Genomic DNA, 20,772 nt, shown 5'->3' with positions numbered 1-20,772 from the left:
CTATGGTTTTTCCAGGAGTTGTGTATGGATGTGAGAGTCAGACCATAGAGAAGGCTGAGTGCTGAACTGATGCCTTCGAACTGTGGTGTTGGAGAAGACTCTTGAGAGTCCCTTTTACTGCAAGAAGATCAAACCAGTCCATCCTAAAGGAAATCAACTCTGAATATTCACTGGAAGGACTGATGCTGAGGCTGAAGCTCCAATCCTTTGGCCACCTGATGCGAAGAGCCAACTCATTGGAAAAGACCCTGACTTTGGGAAAGACTGAGGGCAGGAGGAGAAGGGGATGACAGAGGATGAGATGGTTGGATGGCATCACCAACTCAATACTGACATTTCAACGGACATTTTGAGTTGGTGATGCCATCCAGCCATCTCACATCAGGTGGCAAAAGCTTCAGCATCAGTCCTTCCAATGAATATTCAGAGTTGATAAAAGGAGAGTTGATAAAAGGAATTGATAGAAGCATTGGTAAAAGGAATGTTGATAAAAGGAATTGATAAAAGGAGTGCTGATAAAAGGGATTGATAAAAAGATTGATAAAAGGCATGTTTATCAATCTTTTCACCCCGCATATACAGATAGTGCCAATGTGAACAGCAGCACTTGGACATACAAGATAATTAGATCTATTACCAGGTCACATGAATTAATGTATTTGATAAGGATGAAAAAGTTTGCATTAAAAGGAAACGTTTCCACCAACCAGGGCTAATCTTTACACTTGGGTTAAAACATATCTTAATTGGATCATTGATTACAAGCTTCTTCTCTGAATATGGATATGGCAGAACAATGGGGGAAAAAAACACTCTTGCTCAGATAAAAAGGAAAATAATTTAAAATGCTAGATGTGTTTACCAGTGTCTTGATGTTTGTGAGCTATAATGACAATGCATGTTGAAAGGCATCTCTTTAACTTGATGTTGACGCTCCATGGGGAGAGGCTCTGGGGCCAGGAAGTGCCATGGGGTCAGGCAGCTCAGCATTCTACCCTCAGCCAGTCCACTCACCAGCAGGGTGAGCTTGGACAAGTGGACATCAATTTCAGTAACAGTTACTGCAGCCTGCTCTTTCGTTCTGCCACAGGTATGGCAGTTTCATTTAAATACCTGTCTTGACCTTGGGAATCAACCATTCTCTCCAAGCACAGTTACAATGTGGTTACAATTTACTGCTCTGAAAAATCAATCGCTTTGTTACTGACTGTACTCAGAGTGTTGTCTCCAAGGCAGCTTCAATACAATGGCACAAACTTAGGCACTGCAACTCAGAACGAAGATTCCATCATTTTATTAACTCCCACTACGTCCATTCAATGATCCTCAAGTTCTTAGCCCTGTAGCCTCCCCTATCCTATAGTCACACTGCATTTAACAATAATAACTTTAAATCTTAGCTTAATCACATAGAAGTCAGGTAAGAATGATGTGGAAGTTTTAGTGTAGAGTATACAGTGAAACTGGGCTTCTCTGGTAGCTCAGCGGAAAAGAAGCCACCTGCCAATGCAGGTTTGATCCCTGGGTCGGGAAGATCCCCTGGAGGAGGAAATGGCAACCTACTCCAGTACCTGCCTGGGAAATCCCATGGACAGAGGAGCCTGGCGGGTTACAATCCATGGGGCTGCAAAATGGTGGGACACAACTTAGGGACTAAACAACAACAGCAGCAGTGAAACTGCCGAAAAAGTTAATGGAAGCATGGGCAACACTACTAAACAAGGACTCACACGCAAGCACTTACCAACTTGTATAAAACTGTCAAAACAAATGTGGACAAGCGGCAGCCTGGTCAGGGAAGACAGCATGATAAAGGGCTTGTGTACCTCAATAAACATTAGTTACTGAGTGTGCCCTTCACCTCAGCGCCTATGCTAGATTTTGGAGGAAAGGATGAAATAAAAAAGCTGCTGTCCTTTTTGGCCTCATAGCTCATTGGAGGAGTAAACAAGTAAGTGAACAGTAATCACACAATGTGATGAGAGAAACCACAGGTGTAGGGACAAGTGTTACAAGTACAGTCAGAAGACCCACACAGATGCCAAGCAGCCTCTGGACCACTTCACTCATAGGTGATGTCTGAGAAGGAAATGTATAAAGGGGCTGCAGAAGCTCAGTTCTTCTAGAAAATTAACAATATGGAGAGAGGTGTGGGGAGGAGACAGTGGGGAGGCAGAGAGATGAATTGAGCTCGATGCCTCAGTTCAGCTGATTAGATGATGATGCCTTGAACTAAAGGAAGGATGGCGGAGGCGAGGAGGCTAGAGCAGACTCAGCAGCTGCTTTGGAGGTACGGATGACCCGGCTTGCCAACCTCGTGTGGTGGGTGTGGTAGAAAGAGGAATTTTAGATGCATCTTGCCATTGTTGAGAAGGCAATGCAAGATGCCTTACAAGATTTAAAGGAAGGGTTACATGAGGTTGTTTCAACATATTTATTGGTTTAACATAATATATTAATACGTTTTTCTCAAGGTCCTCATGTCAAATGCAGAGTGTCATTCCCAGTGAGAAGTTGGACCAGGAAGTACAGACTTGGGAACAATCCATGTAGGGCACAGACTGAAGTCATGGGGACAGTGAGATCCTCATGAAAGAGAACATGAGGAGAACAGACAGGACTGGTGTTTCAATCTTCAATAATGGATGAAGGGACTGGGCAGACTGGTACTTGAAAAGAACTGAGTACCTTATGAGAGTTTTTCCTAAGCTGAAGACCCCAGGGTCTTGGTCCATTGTTGAAGTTTCATCACCAGAGATGCTCAAGCAGAGGCTGAATCTGCCAGGTTATTGTTCAAGTGATTTAAATATCACATGCAGTATGGACCAGATGATCTTTACAGTCACTTTCCCAAGTCTAAGATTCTGGAATTCTGTGCCTCTGTGATAGAAAATGCAGCTTTTTTCCACTTCACTTTCTTTGGCAGCCATCACTGATGCTTGCTGAGGTTGGAGCTTCAATTAAAAGGGAACTGGAAAGGATATAGGGATGGACTTCTGCCAAGGAGTTAGGTCTGTGGCTAATGAATGATCTGTCTGTGGTAGTGAAGAAGGAAGCCAGTTCCTAGGACAATACCTTTCTGCCTGTCTCCACCCCTCCCCCAACAATGAAGCGCTAAGGGCAAATGAATGGGAAACACATGAATGAAGTTTACTTTGAAATATCTATGGATTCAGGGATTAGGGGTAAAAACACTTGAGTAAACCACACGTTGGGTTTTGCTGACCCCAAAATATCTGAATATAATTTATAGACCTTTTGATGAACTCGCACTACTGCTGGGCCTGCTCATCTATTAAAAGTAGCAAGGAAAAGAGTAGGGTATAAGCCAAGTAATATTAGCCTTGCATTCTACCCTTGCATGGAAAATCAGTTCTACAAAGGAATTTGTGATGGCAGGAAGTTGCTTTAAAAAGCATTATCTGACTATTACCCTAGAGAAAAAATAACCAGCACCCAGATAAAAAAGTCAATATATGGAAGAGCTTTTCAATACATTTGATCCAAGCTATTATTTACCTGGCTTATAGCTCTTAAATATTCCAAAGACCCATGATATGTTCTTCAGACATCAATTCTCCTTTTTCAGGCAGGAGGAACAATATATGTACAACCAACAAGACCCTTGGGGGGAGAGCAGGCCATGCACATAAGATCTGGCTGCAGTGAAAATGAATTTGAAAAGTGAAGTGAAATATAAGTTAGGAATAAAGTAAATGGTTTGGAATCACACGCTGTCAACAATTAAGGAAGGGAAAAGAAAAAGAGTGGGATAAAAGAGAACAAGAGAAAGCATGGACATAGAATATTGATAAAGTTGATTCATTTATGCAACAAATCAGGCACTGTTCTAGGGGCCTGGGATAAACCAGTCCCTGAAACAAAGATCCCTGCCTTTATGGAAATTACATTCTAGCAGAGGGAGACAGACAATAAGCCATAAATACAACAAATAACAAAACCATATAATATGTCAAAAACATTTAATGCCATGAAGGGAATAAACAGCAAGGTTAGGAGGTTCCGGGGGGTTGGGGGCAATTGCAATGCCTAATAGGCTGCTCAGAGTAAGCCTTACTGAGAAAGTGAGACTGGGCAAAGATTTGAGGGAGGCAAAGAAGTGAGTCAAGCAGATCTCCAAGGGAGAGCATTCTAAGACAAGAAGGGTGTCTGGTGTGTTCAAGGAACAGAACAGAGGCCAGCTCAAACTACCAACATCTGTTGATTCATCAGATGATTGTTGAGTACCTATATTATGCCATGGTGTTGGAGAAGACTCTTGAGAGTCCCTTGGACTGCAAGGAGATCCAACCAGTCCATCTTAAAGGAGATCAGTCCTGGGTGTTCATTGGAAGGACTGATGCTGAAGCTGAAACTCCAGTACTTTGGCCACCTCATGCAAAGAGTTGACTCATTGAAAAGAGCCCTGATGCTGGGACGGATTGGGGGCAGGAGAAGAAGGGGACGACAGAGGATGAGATGATTGGATGGCATCACCGACTCGATGGACATGGGTTTGAGAAAACTCCGGGAGTTGGTGATGGACAGGGAGGCCTGGCGTGCTGCGATTCATGGGGTCGCAAAGAGTCGGACATGACTGAGCGACTGAAGTGAACTGAACTGATACTACGCCAAGGGCTATGCCAAGTACTGCAGAGAGAACAATTAATCCTGAAATTCAGAAGCTATGAAGGAGACATGGTATAAAAAACCATGTGATTTGGCCTTGCCACCGTGCCTTCTTTACCTGAGGGTATTTTTAACCCCCCTTCCTGTCTTCCTCTTTCTCATCTCCTTTCTCCATGGCCCCCTTTTCTGCAGCCATTTCTCAGTCACGATGCCCCCTCCTTTCTTTTCTCTTCTCCCTATTCTGCCCCTTCCTCATCCTAGCCTCTGTCTCCTCCTTTCCACTTCTTTCTTGCTTCTTTCAGGATTTTTTTTTTCTTTATCTTTGATTTTCTGTAGTTTAACAATGATACTCCTAGGCATAGTTTTCTTGGCATTTATCCTGCTTAGTGTTCTCTGGGCTTCCTGGATTTGTGGTTTAAGGTCTGAATTTAATTTGAGGGAACTTCTCCATCATATTTCTTCTGTTTCTTTCTCTTTCTTCTCCTTTTGGTAATCCCACCATGCATCTGTTATACCGTTAGTCATTATCCCACAGTCCCTGGACATCTGTTTTTCAGTCTTTGTTCTCTTGACTTTTTGGTTTCTGGGGATTCTATTGCTACGTCTTCTAGGTCACAGGTTCTTTCCTCAGCTGTGTCTAGTCTACTAATAAGCCCATCAAAAGCATTCTTCATTTCTGTTACAGTGTTTTTATTGCTAGCACTTCTTCTTGGCTCTTTCTGAGGATTTTCATCTCTTGGTTTACACTGCCCATCTGTTCTTGCATGATGCCTACTTTATCCATTAGAATCCTTAGCATATTAATCATAGTTGCTTATTTATTTATTTTAAAATATTCATTCAGCTGTGCTAGGCTTTAGCTGTGGCACCTGGGATCTCCAAGCTTCACTGAAGCATATGGGATCTTTAGTTGGGCATGCAAACTCTTAGGTGTGGCATATGGAATCTTCAAGCTTCATTGCAGCATATGGGATCTTCAGCTAGGCATGTGAACCCATAGTTACGGCATGTGGGATGTAGTTCCCTGACCAGAGATTGAACCTGGGCCCCCTGCCTTGGGAGTGTGGAGTCCACTGGATCACTGGGGAAGTCCCATCATAGTTGTTCTAAATTCCCAGCCTGATAATCTCAATTTCCTTGCCATGTCTGGCTCTGACCCTTGCTTTGTCTCTTCTAATTGTGCTTGTTGTCTTTTGGTATGCCTTGCAATCTTTTTTTTTTTTTCTTGATAGGTGAACATGATGTACTGAATAAAAGGAACTGCTTTATAAAAGGCCTTTAGTAATATGGTGGTGAGGTGTCAGGGGAGGAGAAATGTTCTATAGCCCTATGATTAGGACTATAGAACACTTCAATCTGTCAGAGAGACTGTGCTTCTGGATCATGAACTTCCCAAGCGTTTCTCAGGCTTCTCCCCTCCTTCCCATAGGCAGGACAGGAAGGCTGCAGCCAGCTGGAGTTGGTTATGGCCCTCCTCCCAGGTCAGTTAGGTTCTGACGATACCCCAGCAGGTTAGTCTCTGGCTAACTGGTTTCCCTGGAGGTCAGGCCTTGTCAAGAGCTGAGTGTTCCGGTGTAACTCACAATAGTTCCTTTTCTTTTCCCTCTGCTGGAAGCATGAAGGGATGATTCTCTGAAATTTACCGTGGGAATCTGGTTGAGCTCCTGCCGGTAAATCTCACAATATTGTGGGAACCTCTCTGTGCCCAGGCCACCCTGGATTTTTCCACTCTGAGGTTATCCTCACTGAGCCCCCAGCAATCCACCAGCTAGAGCTCAGGTTTTCCTCCCATGGTACCGGTCCCCATGGTGGTCTCCGCTCAGGAACTCTGCTCCAGTTTATCTGTTATTCTCCGCATCCAATGGTGGTCTCTCTAACCTCGGGGCAGCAGCTGGCTCTATGCTCTCCACTCTCACATGGATCCAAGAGGAGCTGATGATTTCTCAATCTGTTCAGCTTTTTACTTGTTATGATGGAGTTGCAAATCCCAAGTTCCTCATGCATGGAACCAGAAAAACCTCTGTCTCTCTAACTCACAAACTTGTTTAATGGTCTCAAATATCATTTAAAAGAAGACATTATTCTCAATTTACAATATTTCTGATTGAAATGATATATAATAAAAATAATGACAAAAGCTAAAATTAAATATCTTAAAATCCATTACTGATTGAAAGAGATGGAATAATCAAATCTTCAAGCCAAAGTTTAGACTGACAACATCTGACACCCCCAAGTCCAATGGCCTGGCAGAACTAATGATCACAAATGAAATTCACAGTGGAAAAAGCTTAAGTCAGTAAAATTGGTTATGAAAAAAGCTTACACACAAAAACAGAATTTAGTAATTCTGTGCCTCTCCTTGCTCTTTGGGGTCTTCATTGTTTTCTTTGGGAGGCCCACTGGGAGCTGTAGAAAGAGGTTCCCAAGAAATTTCTAACCTCTGCTTCAGGTCCCACTGTTATTTTTGAAAATTTCCAGATATCTTCTAGTTACTTTAGAGCATATTGGGAAAATTGAGAAAGGTCAGTTTTTTCATATGAAAAAGAAGGTATTCTTTCAATCAACAACTTATTTTATGAACTATACAATGTCAGGGTGGCAGACTCTATGGGCAATGAAATGCATAATCTTTGTATCCTAGAAATGGAGAATTTCCATAAGCTTTATTATTTACCAAAAGAAGAACATCAAATCTGAGTTTCTACAAAACCAATGATCATCCAAGCAGTATTTAATGCTTTCTCTTCTGGGAAAGACAGATGTACAAGAACTTTAGTAATTACTAAATGTCAAAATAATATTGAACAGAATAAACATTTGCCTAAATTAAGGTTCTCTTGAGGATCAGTTACATATAACAAGGACGACTGACAAATCAAGCATGATTCTGTCTCCTGATAAATTATATAGGGAATGAATAACTCCTGCTGTGATGATAAGAGCTTCGAGGTCATGTCTGCTTAAAGATCTGCGGGATAACAATAATATCCCAAACTTTTGCAGTGCTTGACATTCTCAAAGCACTTTATAAACATTAATTAGGTCTTCCATAAGCTAGGAGACTGTCTTATTGTTGCTTTTTCCTATTATAGCATCACTGAGAGTCTACAATCTTTCTAGAGTTTATATATTTATTTATTGCTTTTAATGTATATTTGCTCCATTGACAATGCTTTAAAATTATACTCAGCAAGAGAGAAAGGTTCACGGTTCTACTTTTGCAACCAAGAAATAAGCCAGAATAACAACAGTGCTTCTCCTAGTGTGAGTGAACACAACCTATTGGGGATGCTCTGTTGGTCTGAGAAATGGTTTTCTTACTTATTAATAAATACCTCCATCCACTTCAAACATGGCTCTCCCATTCTTTAAAATTACATGTGTTTTTCTCATCCAGTAACTACACAGTGCCTACCAGGGTGCTTTGCATGTGGAAAGTTTTCAAATAAATGCTAGCTAGATGGAATTAAACCAAAGACCAGCCTCCATATGTGGCAGCCATGAAGAGCCTACCACAACTGTCTGTGACCACTCTCATTATATTTTGGAAACTCTGATTCATTTGCTGATATCACTTCTGTTTTCTCTTTGTCTGATTATCAGTGGACTGAGAATAAAAGGTGATAGAAAGAAATAAATGTAAACTTGACATTCTTCTAAGTTTCAAAAGCAAATAGACAAACATCTTTTTTATTATTGACACTAAGTGAAGGTCTAATAGGCACTGTGTGCTGTTTGAATTGCTGGGAATTCAAAGGTAAATAGGGTTGCAAGGACAGAAACATTTTTTGATTTTGGATATTGAGATGACTCTATTTAAAAGTGCCATACTTTATATGTTTGTATTTTCAGTTGTAATAAATTAAAATTCTTTGTGTGGTGTGCATGTGTGTGTGCATATACTACTATTTAAATGGGCCTGGAGATAACCTAGTGTTTGCACAGCAAGGGTATATTACCCTTCCAGTCAGCCATTTCCTCTTCTCTTCTGCAAATAAATTCTAGGATTGCCGAGAGCAAACAGAAAGACAATGGAAAGAAAGAGAGAGGATATTTTCCTTTAGTTCTAATCATGTCTAACTTCTGGCAACTTCAGTGAAAATCAAAATTGAAACCCCTGTGAATTTCAGACCCTGTGAGTATTCTCTTATGCCTATTTGAATGCTGCAAATTCAAGACTGACTTGATTCTCCTGAAATGATGCCATGATAGACTTATACACTGCATCTCAGTTCTGTAGTACAGCACTCTGGATCCCTAGAAATGACATTGAGATCCTTCAAACAATGAGTGTGATTCTGTCTGTAAGAACACAGTACATTTTCTCTTGGAATTCTTACAGTTATAACAACCCAAGCAGGCAATAATAGCAAACAGGCCTAGAGGGCTGTGAGCCATTTGCAGAAATATGTGAAAGTTACAAATTAAACTTAGAAAGTATTAAACAAAATACATTCTATCCTCCAACATGATTAGGTATATTTTTTGTAAAACAAAATTGAAAAATATGGTTTCGTACTAAAATTTAATAATTATAAATATAAATATTCAATATAGTGCAAATATCCCAAATTTTGTTTTCTTGCTTTTATTTCAGCAAATTTCTGCATGTGTGCTAAGTCACTTCTGTCATGTCCAGCCCTCTGTGACCCCATGGACTGTAGCCCGCCATCTTCTGTCCATAGGATTCTCCAGGCAAGAACACTGGAGGGGGTTGCCATGCCCTTCTTTTTATAATGGAAATTCTCACAAAAGTTGAGCTCTACTGATAGTATTAACAAAACCATCAATTAAAAATAGAATATAACTGTAACTAAAGTGTATACAATTTGAATGTTTTCATCAAAATATGAGCACTAAATAAATGTAAAAATTGTAATGAATTATTTTCATATTTTTATAATTAGATATTCAAAAGTAGTTATTAAAATTAAAGGCAAATACAAACTATAATTAATTAAATATAATTTAAACAAAGCCGAAAATGCTGACTTAATTTTTTGATGTTTCATAAACTGTATTATACATGAATTAAATTATTCATGATTCCAGTATTTAATGTTCATATTTTAACTTCCAAGCCAAAGAATCAGCATCATGTTTTATGTATGTTGTATTTAAAGTTTCATCTATACATATTCAGAGCAATATAAATTGTTTAATATTACAAAATACTCCTTGGCCACCAAATATAACTTCTTTGTTAGCAATTCTCGAACCACGAATTGGAACAAGAAAAAAAACAAGAAATGGTCATGGCTTTTCTGAGACAAAATTCATTGAGAAGAAATCTACTGAGCTCATATTATCTGAAAGGACTTGACATGGTCATTAATTTATCTTTTCCCTTTCCTAAATATTTGTGTCAGTCAAATCGTCCTTGTATTTCTAAGTAGTGTTTCCTCCAAGAGTCAGAATTTTAACCTGTTAAGGTAAGTCAAGGGAAAATTAGGAGCATCCAGCTGAAGTTCTAATAACTGCATACATATTTAACAAACTCGAAACATTAAGTAGCACCAGGATCTGCAGATTGTGATTTATTCTCTGGCTAGAAGGTAACACTGTATAGTTTAGGGATATAGACAACAGGCCAAACTGCCCAGGACTCTATTATACTTCTAAAGCCCTTCTGGTGTTGGGAACTTTCTAAGCTTCAGTTTCTTCATCTATAAAAGGGATAATTTCTTATTCATAGAACCACTGTAAAAATTAAATTATATAGCCTGGCACACAGTAGTTTCTCAAAAAATAGAAACTATTAGTATTTACTGGCAAAGAATTGTGGGGACTGGCTGTACTGAATTAATCATCAATCTAATGAATATGTACTGGTCCTCCTATACGCCAAGTTGCTGGGCAAAGACTCAGGATTCGAAGGCTACCGTTTTGCAGTAACTATAACATTTTTGTGGGGGATACAGATATGTACTATGGAGATATAAAAGTGCCGGGCAAGCCCAGCTAATAGCAGAATGAACTTGGCTTGTGAGAGGAGGTGAAGGCTCCATAAAGAAAACAGTATGCATGCTGGCAACGTGAGCAGGAGATTCCCAGCGAAGGATGGGAAGGGCACTGCAGCAGAGGATGGCAACGACTTGGGAGTTTTGAGAGTATTTCCACATTAAAAAAAAGCAACACATTAGAGAGAGGCAGAGTAACCATGTCAGGCTCCGGAGACGGTTACACTTAATAGACAAGAAAGCCCCAACTGATTGATTTGTTTGTAACTAGACCTGAGGTGCCATGTTAATCCTTCTACCATGTGGCTCGAATTGGACTCAAGGAAAATTCCAGTTCTCTGAGATGTGCTACTTTTGAGGAGTTGGCTTACAAAAGGTTTGATCAACGCTCGCTCCTCAGTACAATAATGTTTGTTACTACACACCACTTTTCTCAAAATATACCAAAACTGGGGGGAGAAGGGAAACACTTATTTTGAACCTCAGACACATGACTTCCAGTTCTTCATTCCCCTATAATTTCTGCCATGGGTTTCCCTTTTCACTAGGAGCACCCTGGGACGTATTCTAAAAATTGATGCAACCAAGAAATGTGAGCTTAAGTTAATAAATGAAACAGCACTCAATTCCAGAGATGGATAGGGAAGACAACACAAAATTTCTCTGCAGAAAATATATCCTCAAATTTTATCAAGTGATGTGCAAACCGCTTCAAGTATTTGATTTGAAACTTGTGAAGGTAAAGTCTAACGCATTCAAAACAATTAGACTGTGAAGAAGGAAAAGACATCACAGCCATAGGCAAACACCTGGGATGAATGGACCCCGACAAGACACCTCCAATGTCTGTAGCAGCCCTCCCCGGGAAAGTAACAGCCTGCCACTCCTCCAGGGGAAAATTCTCCAAGTACATTAGCAACTTGCAACACAATCTCACTGATGTGATGTGGAGGAGGCATGGGCTTCCCTGGTAGCTCAGTTGCTAAAGAATTGCCTGCAGTGTGGGAGACCCTGGTTCGATTCCTGGGTTGGGAAGATCCGCTGGAGAAGGGATAGGCTACCCACTCCAGTATTCTTGGGTTTCCCTTGTGGCTCTGCTGGTAAAGAATTCGCCTGCAATGCAGGCAACCTGGGTTCAAGCCCTGGGTTGAGAAGATCCCCTGGAGAAGGGAAAGGCTACCCACTCCAGTATTCTGGCGTGGACAATTCCATGGACTATGGGGTATCCATAGTGGTGCAAGTGGGAATCAATCCTCCATCTCCAATAGAGGACAAGCCTTTGAATGGTACGGAAATTAAATCCATCCTGGAATAAGCCAACTGTATTATAATTAACACAACTGATACCTCTCATAAACTATGGATTCAGTTTCTACAGTTTTAATAGTGACTCAATGTCATGAGAAGACATTTTTTAAATTTACATTCAGTTTTCTTCTCTAACTACAGTCTCATTATAATTTCCATTTCACAGCTACTTAGCTAGATTTTATGGACAGCGTGAATTAGAAAACAGCTCTTTAGTAGATTTTTTTTTTTTTTAATAAAAAGAAATCATTTGTTTTTGTTCACTTACCATTCCGTGATTCAGCCACCCTGGGATAAAATTATCAAGCAATTTCGGGTAAATCATCTCTCTGTCATAGGCGTAAATGATCCAGAACACCGCTACAACAAACTGGAAGGGAAAAGAAATCCTTTTATTTCAAAGGCACCAACTGTCCACAGCATACACTTGGTTGGTTTTCTACTGTTCAAAGAACCCAACAAAACTTTAATTTACAATGAAAGATAAATCACTAAGCCAGCTAATAACTGGAAAGATCGTTCTAACTCCATCCCATTAGTGGTAACTGTTGGGGTTCTTCCTCTGTCCTTGATCTCCCAACTGTGTTCTCAGGCACAGGACTCTGTTTGCGAGCGAGACAGAGAGATGGTCTGTCTGTCATCTGGAACAGCTCCCTTCCAGGGCTAATTGTGTTGGTTTGATTCCCCTCAAGAGGGTTTAAAAGTTCATTGGTGGTTTCTTGGATCCCATTCCCCACTGTACAGAGTTAGAACACATTCAAGAAGCTGTAGTGTATTTTCCTTGAACCCATCATGTGGTTTAAATTAATCTTCACATTCTCAAGTTTCTGTTTCACCACTAACAGCATTGAAATCACTGCTATAAAATGTCCTAAAGTCACATTTCCAGCAAATGTATTAATTTATATAGCTTAAAGCAGGGGCTTTAGTGGCACTGAGAAGCCCAGTATATGGAGAGAAAAGGAAGATTCCTAATTCTCTTGGAATAGCTCATAAATTCATCTGGATTCCAGGGGTTTATTTTGACCCATCAGCAACCTGATCATCAAAAGTGTACTCAATTGATTATTTTACCTTTCCTCAAACTAATGGTGCGAGAAGAAGCTCAGATAAAATAAAGAAACAAATGGCCCGAGGTCTTAACTTTCACCATAGAATTTTTTTTAAAGTGAATGGTTTTGTAAATAGTCTATAAATGTAGCATAGAAAAGAGAATGAACCATCTCAGAGGGAGGTCTCAAAGTCTCTTCAGAGTTATGTCTCAAAATAATAAATACTACAGAATGATAAAATGCAGCATGAATATTAAGTAGGAACAATTTTTTCTCATTTCTCCATAAGACATCTATGCCCTGATATTTTATTAATAATATGTACTTTATTGCCACTTTTTATAAAACTCCCGGTGTTTATAGCTCACGGTTATAAACCAGAAGGGTTCCAAAGTTTATTTCCAAGTATGTCAGTTATCACATGGATAATCTTAGCTTGAAAAAGTTCACCCTTAAAATCTAGGATGTTATGAACATTTACTCTTTCATAAAACACCCTGAATGATAATTACAATAGTAATTGTAGGTGACACATGTAGTTTAATACCAGATTAGGGTCCCTAGTTATTTATCTTGCTTTTGGGGTAACTGTGTTCATTCAGTAGATAAATGCACAAAAGGAAAAAAGAAAAAAAAAACACCACATGCATTATTAGCTTAATGCTAATTATCATCAGGATCTTTCCAAGTACAACAAACAATTTTTGAATTATCCACAATTTGGGTTTGTTCACTCCACCACTAACTTCATGTGTACTGAATATCAGGGTCCCCGGTCCTCAGATCTGGGTGGGCACCATGCTTTATAGCTTTGTTGCTCAAAGCGTGGTCCCTGGATCAGCAGCACCCACGCCGCCTGAGAGCTTTTTAGCAGAATGCCAGGTCCCAGCCTGATAGGTTCTGATCCTGGATTTTGATAAGATCCTGAGGTCACTCCTGTGCACATAAAAGTTTGAGATGCCCTACTTTGCAAGGCTCTGCTCCAGCCACCTGGAACCTTCTTCTCTCCCCATGGAGTGAGGCAATCCCAGGTCCACATGGCTGGTCTACCCAGAGCCCGCATGCCCCTCCTTTGCTAAACCACATCCTGGGAAGCCACGATCCTGGAACTTCCTGCCTGAATAGGAACGAGTATGCCTCAGGGCCTGTGTGGGTCTCCTTCTTGAGTCTGACCCTGGAGGGAATACTGCGCAATAAACGTGTATACTCTTGACCAGAGAGATGGTTAAGAGGTATTTGTTTCTGTAGGGTGAGAACCAAAGTTTGACAATTGGCCTGGCGATCAATCAGTTCAGTTCAGTTCAGTTCATTCCCTCAGTCGTGTCCGACTCTTTGCGACCCCATGAATCGCAGCACGCCAGGCCTCCCTGTCCATCACCAACTCCTGGAGTTTACTCAAACTCATGCCCATCGAATCGGTGATGCCATCCAGCCATCTCATCCTTTGGCGTCCCCTTCTCCTCCTGCCCCCAATCCCTCCCAGCACCAGGGTCTTTTCCAATGAATCAACTCTTCGCATGAGGTGGCCACAGTATTGGAGTTTCAGCTTCAGCATCAGTCCTTCCAATGGACACCCAGGACTGATCTCCTTCAGGATGGACTGGCTGGATCTCCTTGCAGTCCAAGGGACTATCAACAGTCTTCTCCAACACCACAGTTCAAAAGCATCAACTTTTCGGCGCTCAGCTTTCTTCACAGTCCAACTCTCACATCCATACATGGTCCCTGGAAAAACCATAGCCTTGACCAGACGGACCTTTGTTGGCAAAGTAATGTCTCTGCTTTTTTAAAACGCTATCTAGGTTGGTTATAACGTTCCTTCCAAGGAGTAAGCGTCTTTTAATGTCATGGCTGCAGTCACATCCGCAGTGATTTTGGAGCCCCCAAAAATAAAGTCTGACACTGTTTCCACTGTCTCCCCATCTATTTGCCATGAGGTGATGGGACCAGATGCCATGATCTTAGTTTTCTGAATGTTGAGCTTTAAGCCAACTTTTTCACTCTCCTCTTTCACTTTCATCAAGAGGCTTTTTAGTTCCTCTTCACTTTCTGCCATAAGGTTTGGTGTCATCTGCATATCTGAGGTTATTGACATTTCTCCCAGCAATCTTGATTCCAGCTTGTGCTTCCTCCAGCCCAGCATTTCTCATGATGTACTCTGCATATAAGTTAAATAAGCAGGGTGACAATATACAGCCTTGACGTACTCCTTTTCCTATTTGGAACCAGTCTGTTGTTCCATGTCCAGTTCTAACTGTTGCTTCCTGACCTGCATACAGGTTTCTCAAGAGGCAGGTCAGGTGGTCTGGTATTCCCATCTCTTTCAGAATTTTCCACAGTTTATTGTGATCCACACAGTCAAAGGCTTTGGCATAGTCAATAAAGCAGAAATAGATGTTTTTCTGGAACTCTCTTACTTTTTCGATGATCCAGCAGATGTTGGCAATTTGATCTCTGGTCCCTCTGCCTTTTCTAAAACCAGCTTGAACATCTGGAAGTTCTCGGTTCATGTATTGCTGAAGCCTGGCGTGGAGAATTTTTAGCATTACTTTACTAGCGTGTGAGATGAGTGCAATTGTGTGGTAGTTAGAGCATTCTTTGGGGATTACCTTTCTTAGGGATTGGAATGAAGACGGACCTTTTCCGGTGCTGTGGCCACTGCTGAGTTTTCCAAATTTGCTGGCATATTGAGTGCAGCACTTTCACAGCATCATCTTTCAGGATTTGAAATAGCTCAACTGGAATTCCATCACATCCACTAGCTTTGTTCATAGTGATGCTTTCTAAGACTCCCTTGACTTCACATTCCAGGATGTCTGGCTCTAGGTTAGTGATCACACCACTGTGATTATCTGGGTCATGAAGATCTTTTTTGTACAGTTCTTCTGTGTATTCTTGCTACCTCTTCTTAATATCTTCTGCTTCTGTTAGGTCCATACCATTTCTGTCCTTTATTGAGCCCATTTTTGCATGAAATGTTCCCTTGGTATCTCTAATCTTCTTGAAGAGATCTCTAGTCTTTCCCATTCTGTTGTTTTCCTCTATTTCTTTGCATTGATCGCTGAGGAAGGCTTTCTTATCTCTCCTGGCTAGTCTTTGGAACTCTGCATTCAAATGGGAATATCTTTCCTTTTCTCCTTTGCTTTTCACTTCTCTTCTTTTCACAGCTATCTGTAAGGCCTCCTCAGACAACCATTTTGCCTTTTTGCATTTCATTTCCATGGGGATGGTCTTGATCCCTGTCTTCTGTACAATGTCATGAACCTCCGCCCATAGTTTATCACGCTCTCTGTCTATCAGATCTAGTCCCTTAAATCTATTTCTCACTTCCACTGTATAGTCATAAGGGATTTGATTTAGGTCATATCTGAATGGTCTAGTGGTTATCCCTACTCTCTTCAGTTTAAGTCTGAATTTGGCAATAAGGAGTTCATGATCTGAGCCACAGTCAGCTCCCAGTCTTATTTTTGCTGACTGTATAGAGCTTCTCCATCTGTGGCTGCAAAGAATATAATCAATCTGATTTCAGTGTTGGCCATCTGGTGATGTCCATGTGTAGAGTCTTCTCTTGTGTTGTTGGAAGAGGGTGTTTGCTAAGACCAGTGCATTCTCTTGGCAAAACTCTATTAGCCTTTGCCCTGCTTCATTCCGTACTCCAAGGCCAAATTTGCCTGTTACTCCAGGTGTTTCTTGACTTCCTACTTTTGCATTTCAGTCCCCTATAATGAAAAGGACATCTTTTTTGGGTGTTAGTTCTAAAAGGTCTGTAGGTCTTCATAGAACCGTTCAACTTCGGCTTCTTCAGCGTTACTGGTTGGGGCATAGGCTTGGATTACCGTGATATTGAATGGTTTGCTTTGGAAACGAACAGAGATCATTCTGTCGTTTTTGAGATTGCATTCAAGTACTGCATTTCGGACTCTTTGTTGACTATGATGGCTACTTCATTTCTTCTAAGGGATTCCTGCCCACAGTAGTAGATATAATGGTCATCTGAGTTAAATTCAACCCATTCCAGTCCATTTTAGTTCGCTGATTTCTAGAATGTCGACATTCACTCTTGCCATCCCCTGTTTGACCACTTCCAATTTGCCTTGATTCATGGACCTAACATTCCAGGTTCCTATATTGCTCTTTATAGCATCGGATCTTGCTTCTATCACCACAGAGGTGCAAAACTATTAGAATCCTGGATGGAGTCATAGGTGGAAACTTCTTTACTTTTGCCACATATGGTAACTTAATTAAGACAGTGACATCCCATCACAGTCACAAGGCCCCTCCCACACGAAAGGAGAGGGGACCATACGGGCCTGTGTAGAAGGGAGCACAATTTTGGGGCCATGTTAGACTCCTTAGATTTCCATTTGCTTTTTACTCTTCTTTTCCAAAATTGTTTTGGCTATTTTAAGTCCTTTGCTTTTTCACTTAATTTTTCAGAACCTCAGCTTGTGAATTCATACAAAAACACTGTCCTCAAATTCTGACTAGAACTGTACTGAATAAATATATTCAACATGAAGAGAAATGATGACATCTTAACCGTAATGAGTCTTCTAACCTATGAGCACAATTATGTCTCCACTTATTAAGATTTTTAATTTCTCACTGCTTGTAGTTCTGGGTGTACAGCTCTTGCACATATTTTGTTAAATCTATCACGAAGCATTTCGTGTTTTTTTCTGCTATTGTAGATAGCTTTAAACTTCTTTTTTACATTCTTTGTTGGTGGCATATTAAGACCACAGATGATTTTTGTATACTGACATAGTATCCTGTGTCTATTCAAAATTCACTTAGTAATTTGAGTAACTATGTTATAAATTATTTTCAGTTTTTATATGAACATGATCTGCAAATGACAGATTTTTCTTCTTTCTTTGTAATTTGTATGCCATTTTACTTCTTTTTCTTTTCTTATTGTACAATGTTGACTAGAAGTGATGAAGACTGAGCATCTTTGCCTTCTTCTCTACTTAGGGAAAGTGTTCAGTTTTTCAACATTTCAGTTTGATATTAACTGCAGGTATTTCTTAAGTGTCTTTTATCAAGTTGAGGAAAATCTCTTCTATTCCTAATTTATGCATGTAATGAATGAGTGATGAATTTTTTCAGATAACTTTGCTGCATATTTTCAGGTGACCATATGTTTTTTTCTCTTTTATTCTGTTAATATGATGAATGATAGCAATTGACTCTTAATGTTAAATCAATCTTTAATTCCTGGTCATTATGTATGATCATTTTTATATATTACTGGATTTGACTTGCTGCTATTTTGTCTATCTTTATTTTTTCCATCTTTATTCATAAAGTATATCGACCTCTAGTTTTTAAAAAATTTCTCATAATGTCATTTTTTAATTTTGGTTACAGGATAATCCTGGCCCCAAAAAATAAAGTGGAAAAGTGTTCCCTCCTTTATTTTGTGAAGGACTTTGTGCAAGAGTGGTATTATTTCTTCCTTACCTATTTGCTATACTTTCCCAGTGGCATCATCTGGGCTTGTAAGTTTTCTTGTGAGAAGATTTAATTGTGAATTAAATTTCTTTAACAGATACTGATTTTTCTGGTTTTCTAATTTTGTCTTTAGTTATAGTCATTTGTGCCTTTTGTAGAATTTCTCTGTTTCATCTAAAATCTGAACTTAAGAAGTTGCTCTTAATATTCTACCATGGAAATTAGCAAATGCTACAAATGAGATAGTTTATCTTTAGAGAGCCAGTTGAGAATGTTGGCCAGCACACTACTGTGGAGAGCTACTTTCCGTCACCAGGAACGATCGTCTGTGGTGTCCCTGCCACATATAAAGCACTGCGGGGTCAGTATTTAATCGGGCAATTTGGCCAGTCCTCTGACCCCCACCATACATTGAGGGAATTATATGGGTTATTAAAAACAAAGTGACTTTTAAGAAAGGGTTAGTCCCCCTCCTCAGTGTAACACTAGAAGGTCAAGAGGTACAGCTAACTGAGTAATCAGCCTTCTAAATAATTCTTGAGATTAAAAACACAGCACAGATGGTAGCTTCCTGCCTTCCTGCACTGACATCCTCTTGATGGTATGGTCATCAGCAAACCCAAAATAAGTTTGAACTCTACTAGCAGGGCATGGATATGAACAAAAATAGGTTCTCTTGGACAGGCTAAGTGATTCTGAAATGTCCTACGGCTGTGAAGCTTCTTCTCCAGCCAGGACCGGTGGCCAGCTCTTCCTCAGCACACACCTGCTGGCGCTCTGCTGCCAGGACCAGAATACTGTATGTGAACCAACAGTGGGAGAAGCACAGTCACTCTCCAGTCCTTCAAGCCTCCCAGACAGAACACTTGTGTTACAGTGGTTCAGAGACCTCATTTGAACCCCTCAGAAGGATTAGAAACCAACACAAAAGAAAACTGGATTCACGCTCTGTCTCCTTTTGGAAGGAATCTCTCAGATGGAGTCCAATAGAAGCTGAAGCGAATCAGTTTTAGTTAACTTCTATGAAGAAGTTTTATTGATCAGTGACCAACGAAAGCTGATTAGAGTTTAGTAACACCAATTAGAACCAAAGGAAGCTGCCGGGGCATTTGCCCTGAGGAGGAGAAAAAGTCACTGATCTGCTCAATGCAGTTCAGGTGCTCAGTCGTGTCCGACTCTTTGCGACCCCGTGAACTGCAGCACGCCAGGCCTCCCTGTCTATCACCAACTCCTGGAGTTCACCCAAACCCATGTCCATTGAGTCGGTGATGCCATCCAACCATCTCATCCTCCGTCGTTCCCTTCTCCTCCTGCCCTCAATCTTTCCCAGCATCAGGGTCTTTATAGATGAGTCAGCTCTTCGCATCAGGTGGCCAAAGTATTGGACTTTCAGCTTCAGCATCAGTCCTTCCAATGAATATTCAGGACTGATTTCCTTTAGGATGGACTGGTTGGATCTCCTTGCAGTCCAAGGGACTCTCAAGAGTCTTCTCCAACATCACAGTTCAAAAGCATCAATTCTTCAGTGCTCAGCTTTCTTTATAGTCCAACTCTCACATCCATACATGACCGCTGATCTACAGATTGGCTCAAAAAGGCCTTTTAGCATGATCTCAGTTATCCACCATTAAAGAAGGGAAGGAGGAACTAAATGAATGCATCTTTAAGTCTTCAGCTTCAATATGACATGAGCCTATGAAATTGCTTTCCCCCTTAAAACTAATCTATTAGTACTAAGACTTGACCCATTACTGATTGGAAAACACTTAGATTCTCTTTTGGGCTCAACTGCTCTGCTTCTGGGACTTCCCAGGTGGTAAAGAATCTGCCTGCCAAGCAGGAGATGAGGGTTTGATCTCTGGGTTGGGAAGATCCCCTGGAGAAGGAAATGGCAACCCACTCCAGTGTTCTTGCCTGGGAAATCCCATGGAGAGAGGAGCCTGGCAGGTTACGGTCCATGGGGTCACAAGAATTGGACATGATTGAGTGAATGAGCAGCAGCAGCAGCAGTTCTCCTTCTAGATTTCCTTTTCATGATTTTCTTTCCCATTGATTCTTTCCACGGTCATGCTGTTGCTGAGCAGTAATATCCAGACATGTTTCCAGTTGTGATTTCTCTTTCCAGAGACACATAGCCTGGGAGTAAATTGTGTGTTCTGGATGATAGCTGGCTTGATTCCCTGATGGCCTCCAAGCAGACAGTGAATGCCTCATTTTGACATGGATCTTATCTTCCTACTTCACACATCTAGGAGGTCCTAGGTGCTCTCTTTTTGCCTGACTTCCCTCAGCCATACCTTTAACTTCAGCAATGCACAGTGAAGTATAAAGCACTCTGAAATGTTGTAGCATCTTTTGTT

At 40.6% G+C, this 20,772-nt stretch overlaps 1 protein-coding gene across 2 annotated transcripts in view; it reads right to left on the bottom strand.

Moving 5' to 3' along the window:
* The window catches only part of AIG1 (androgen induced 1), a 256,927-nt gene that overhangs the window by 138,329 nt on the left and 97,826 nt on the right, over positions 1-20,772 (bottom strand). For both annotated transcript variants that reach the window (XM_043457286.1, XM_043457285.1), the window contains exon 3: positions 12,169-12,270. In XM_043457286.1, the coding sequence (XP_043313221.1) occupies positions 12,169-12,270 (102 nt within the window). The remainder of the gene's footprint in view (positions 1-12,168; positions 12,271-20,772) is intronic.

Source organism: Cervus canadensis, chromosome 33 (genome assembly GCF_019320065.1).
Source record: "Cervus canadensis isolate Bull #8, Minnesota chromosome 33, ASM1932006v1, whole genome shotgun sequence".
Classification (NCBI taxonomy): Eukaryota; Metazoa; Chordata; class Mammalia; order Artiodactyla; family Cervidae; genus Cervus; species Cervus canadensis.
Note: the sequence above shows the minus strand (reverse complement) of the source record. Positions and strands in the feature narration are given on the sequence as shown.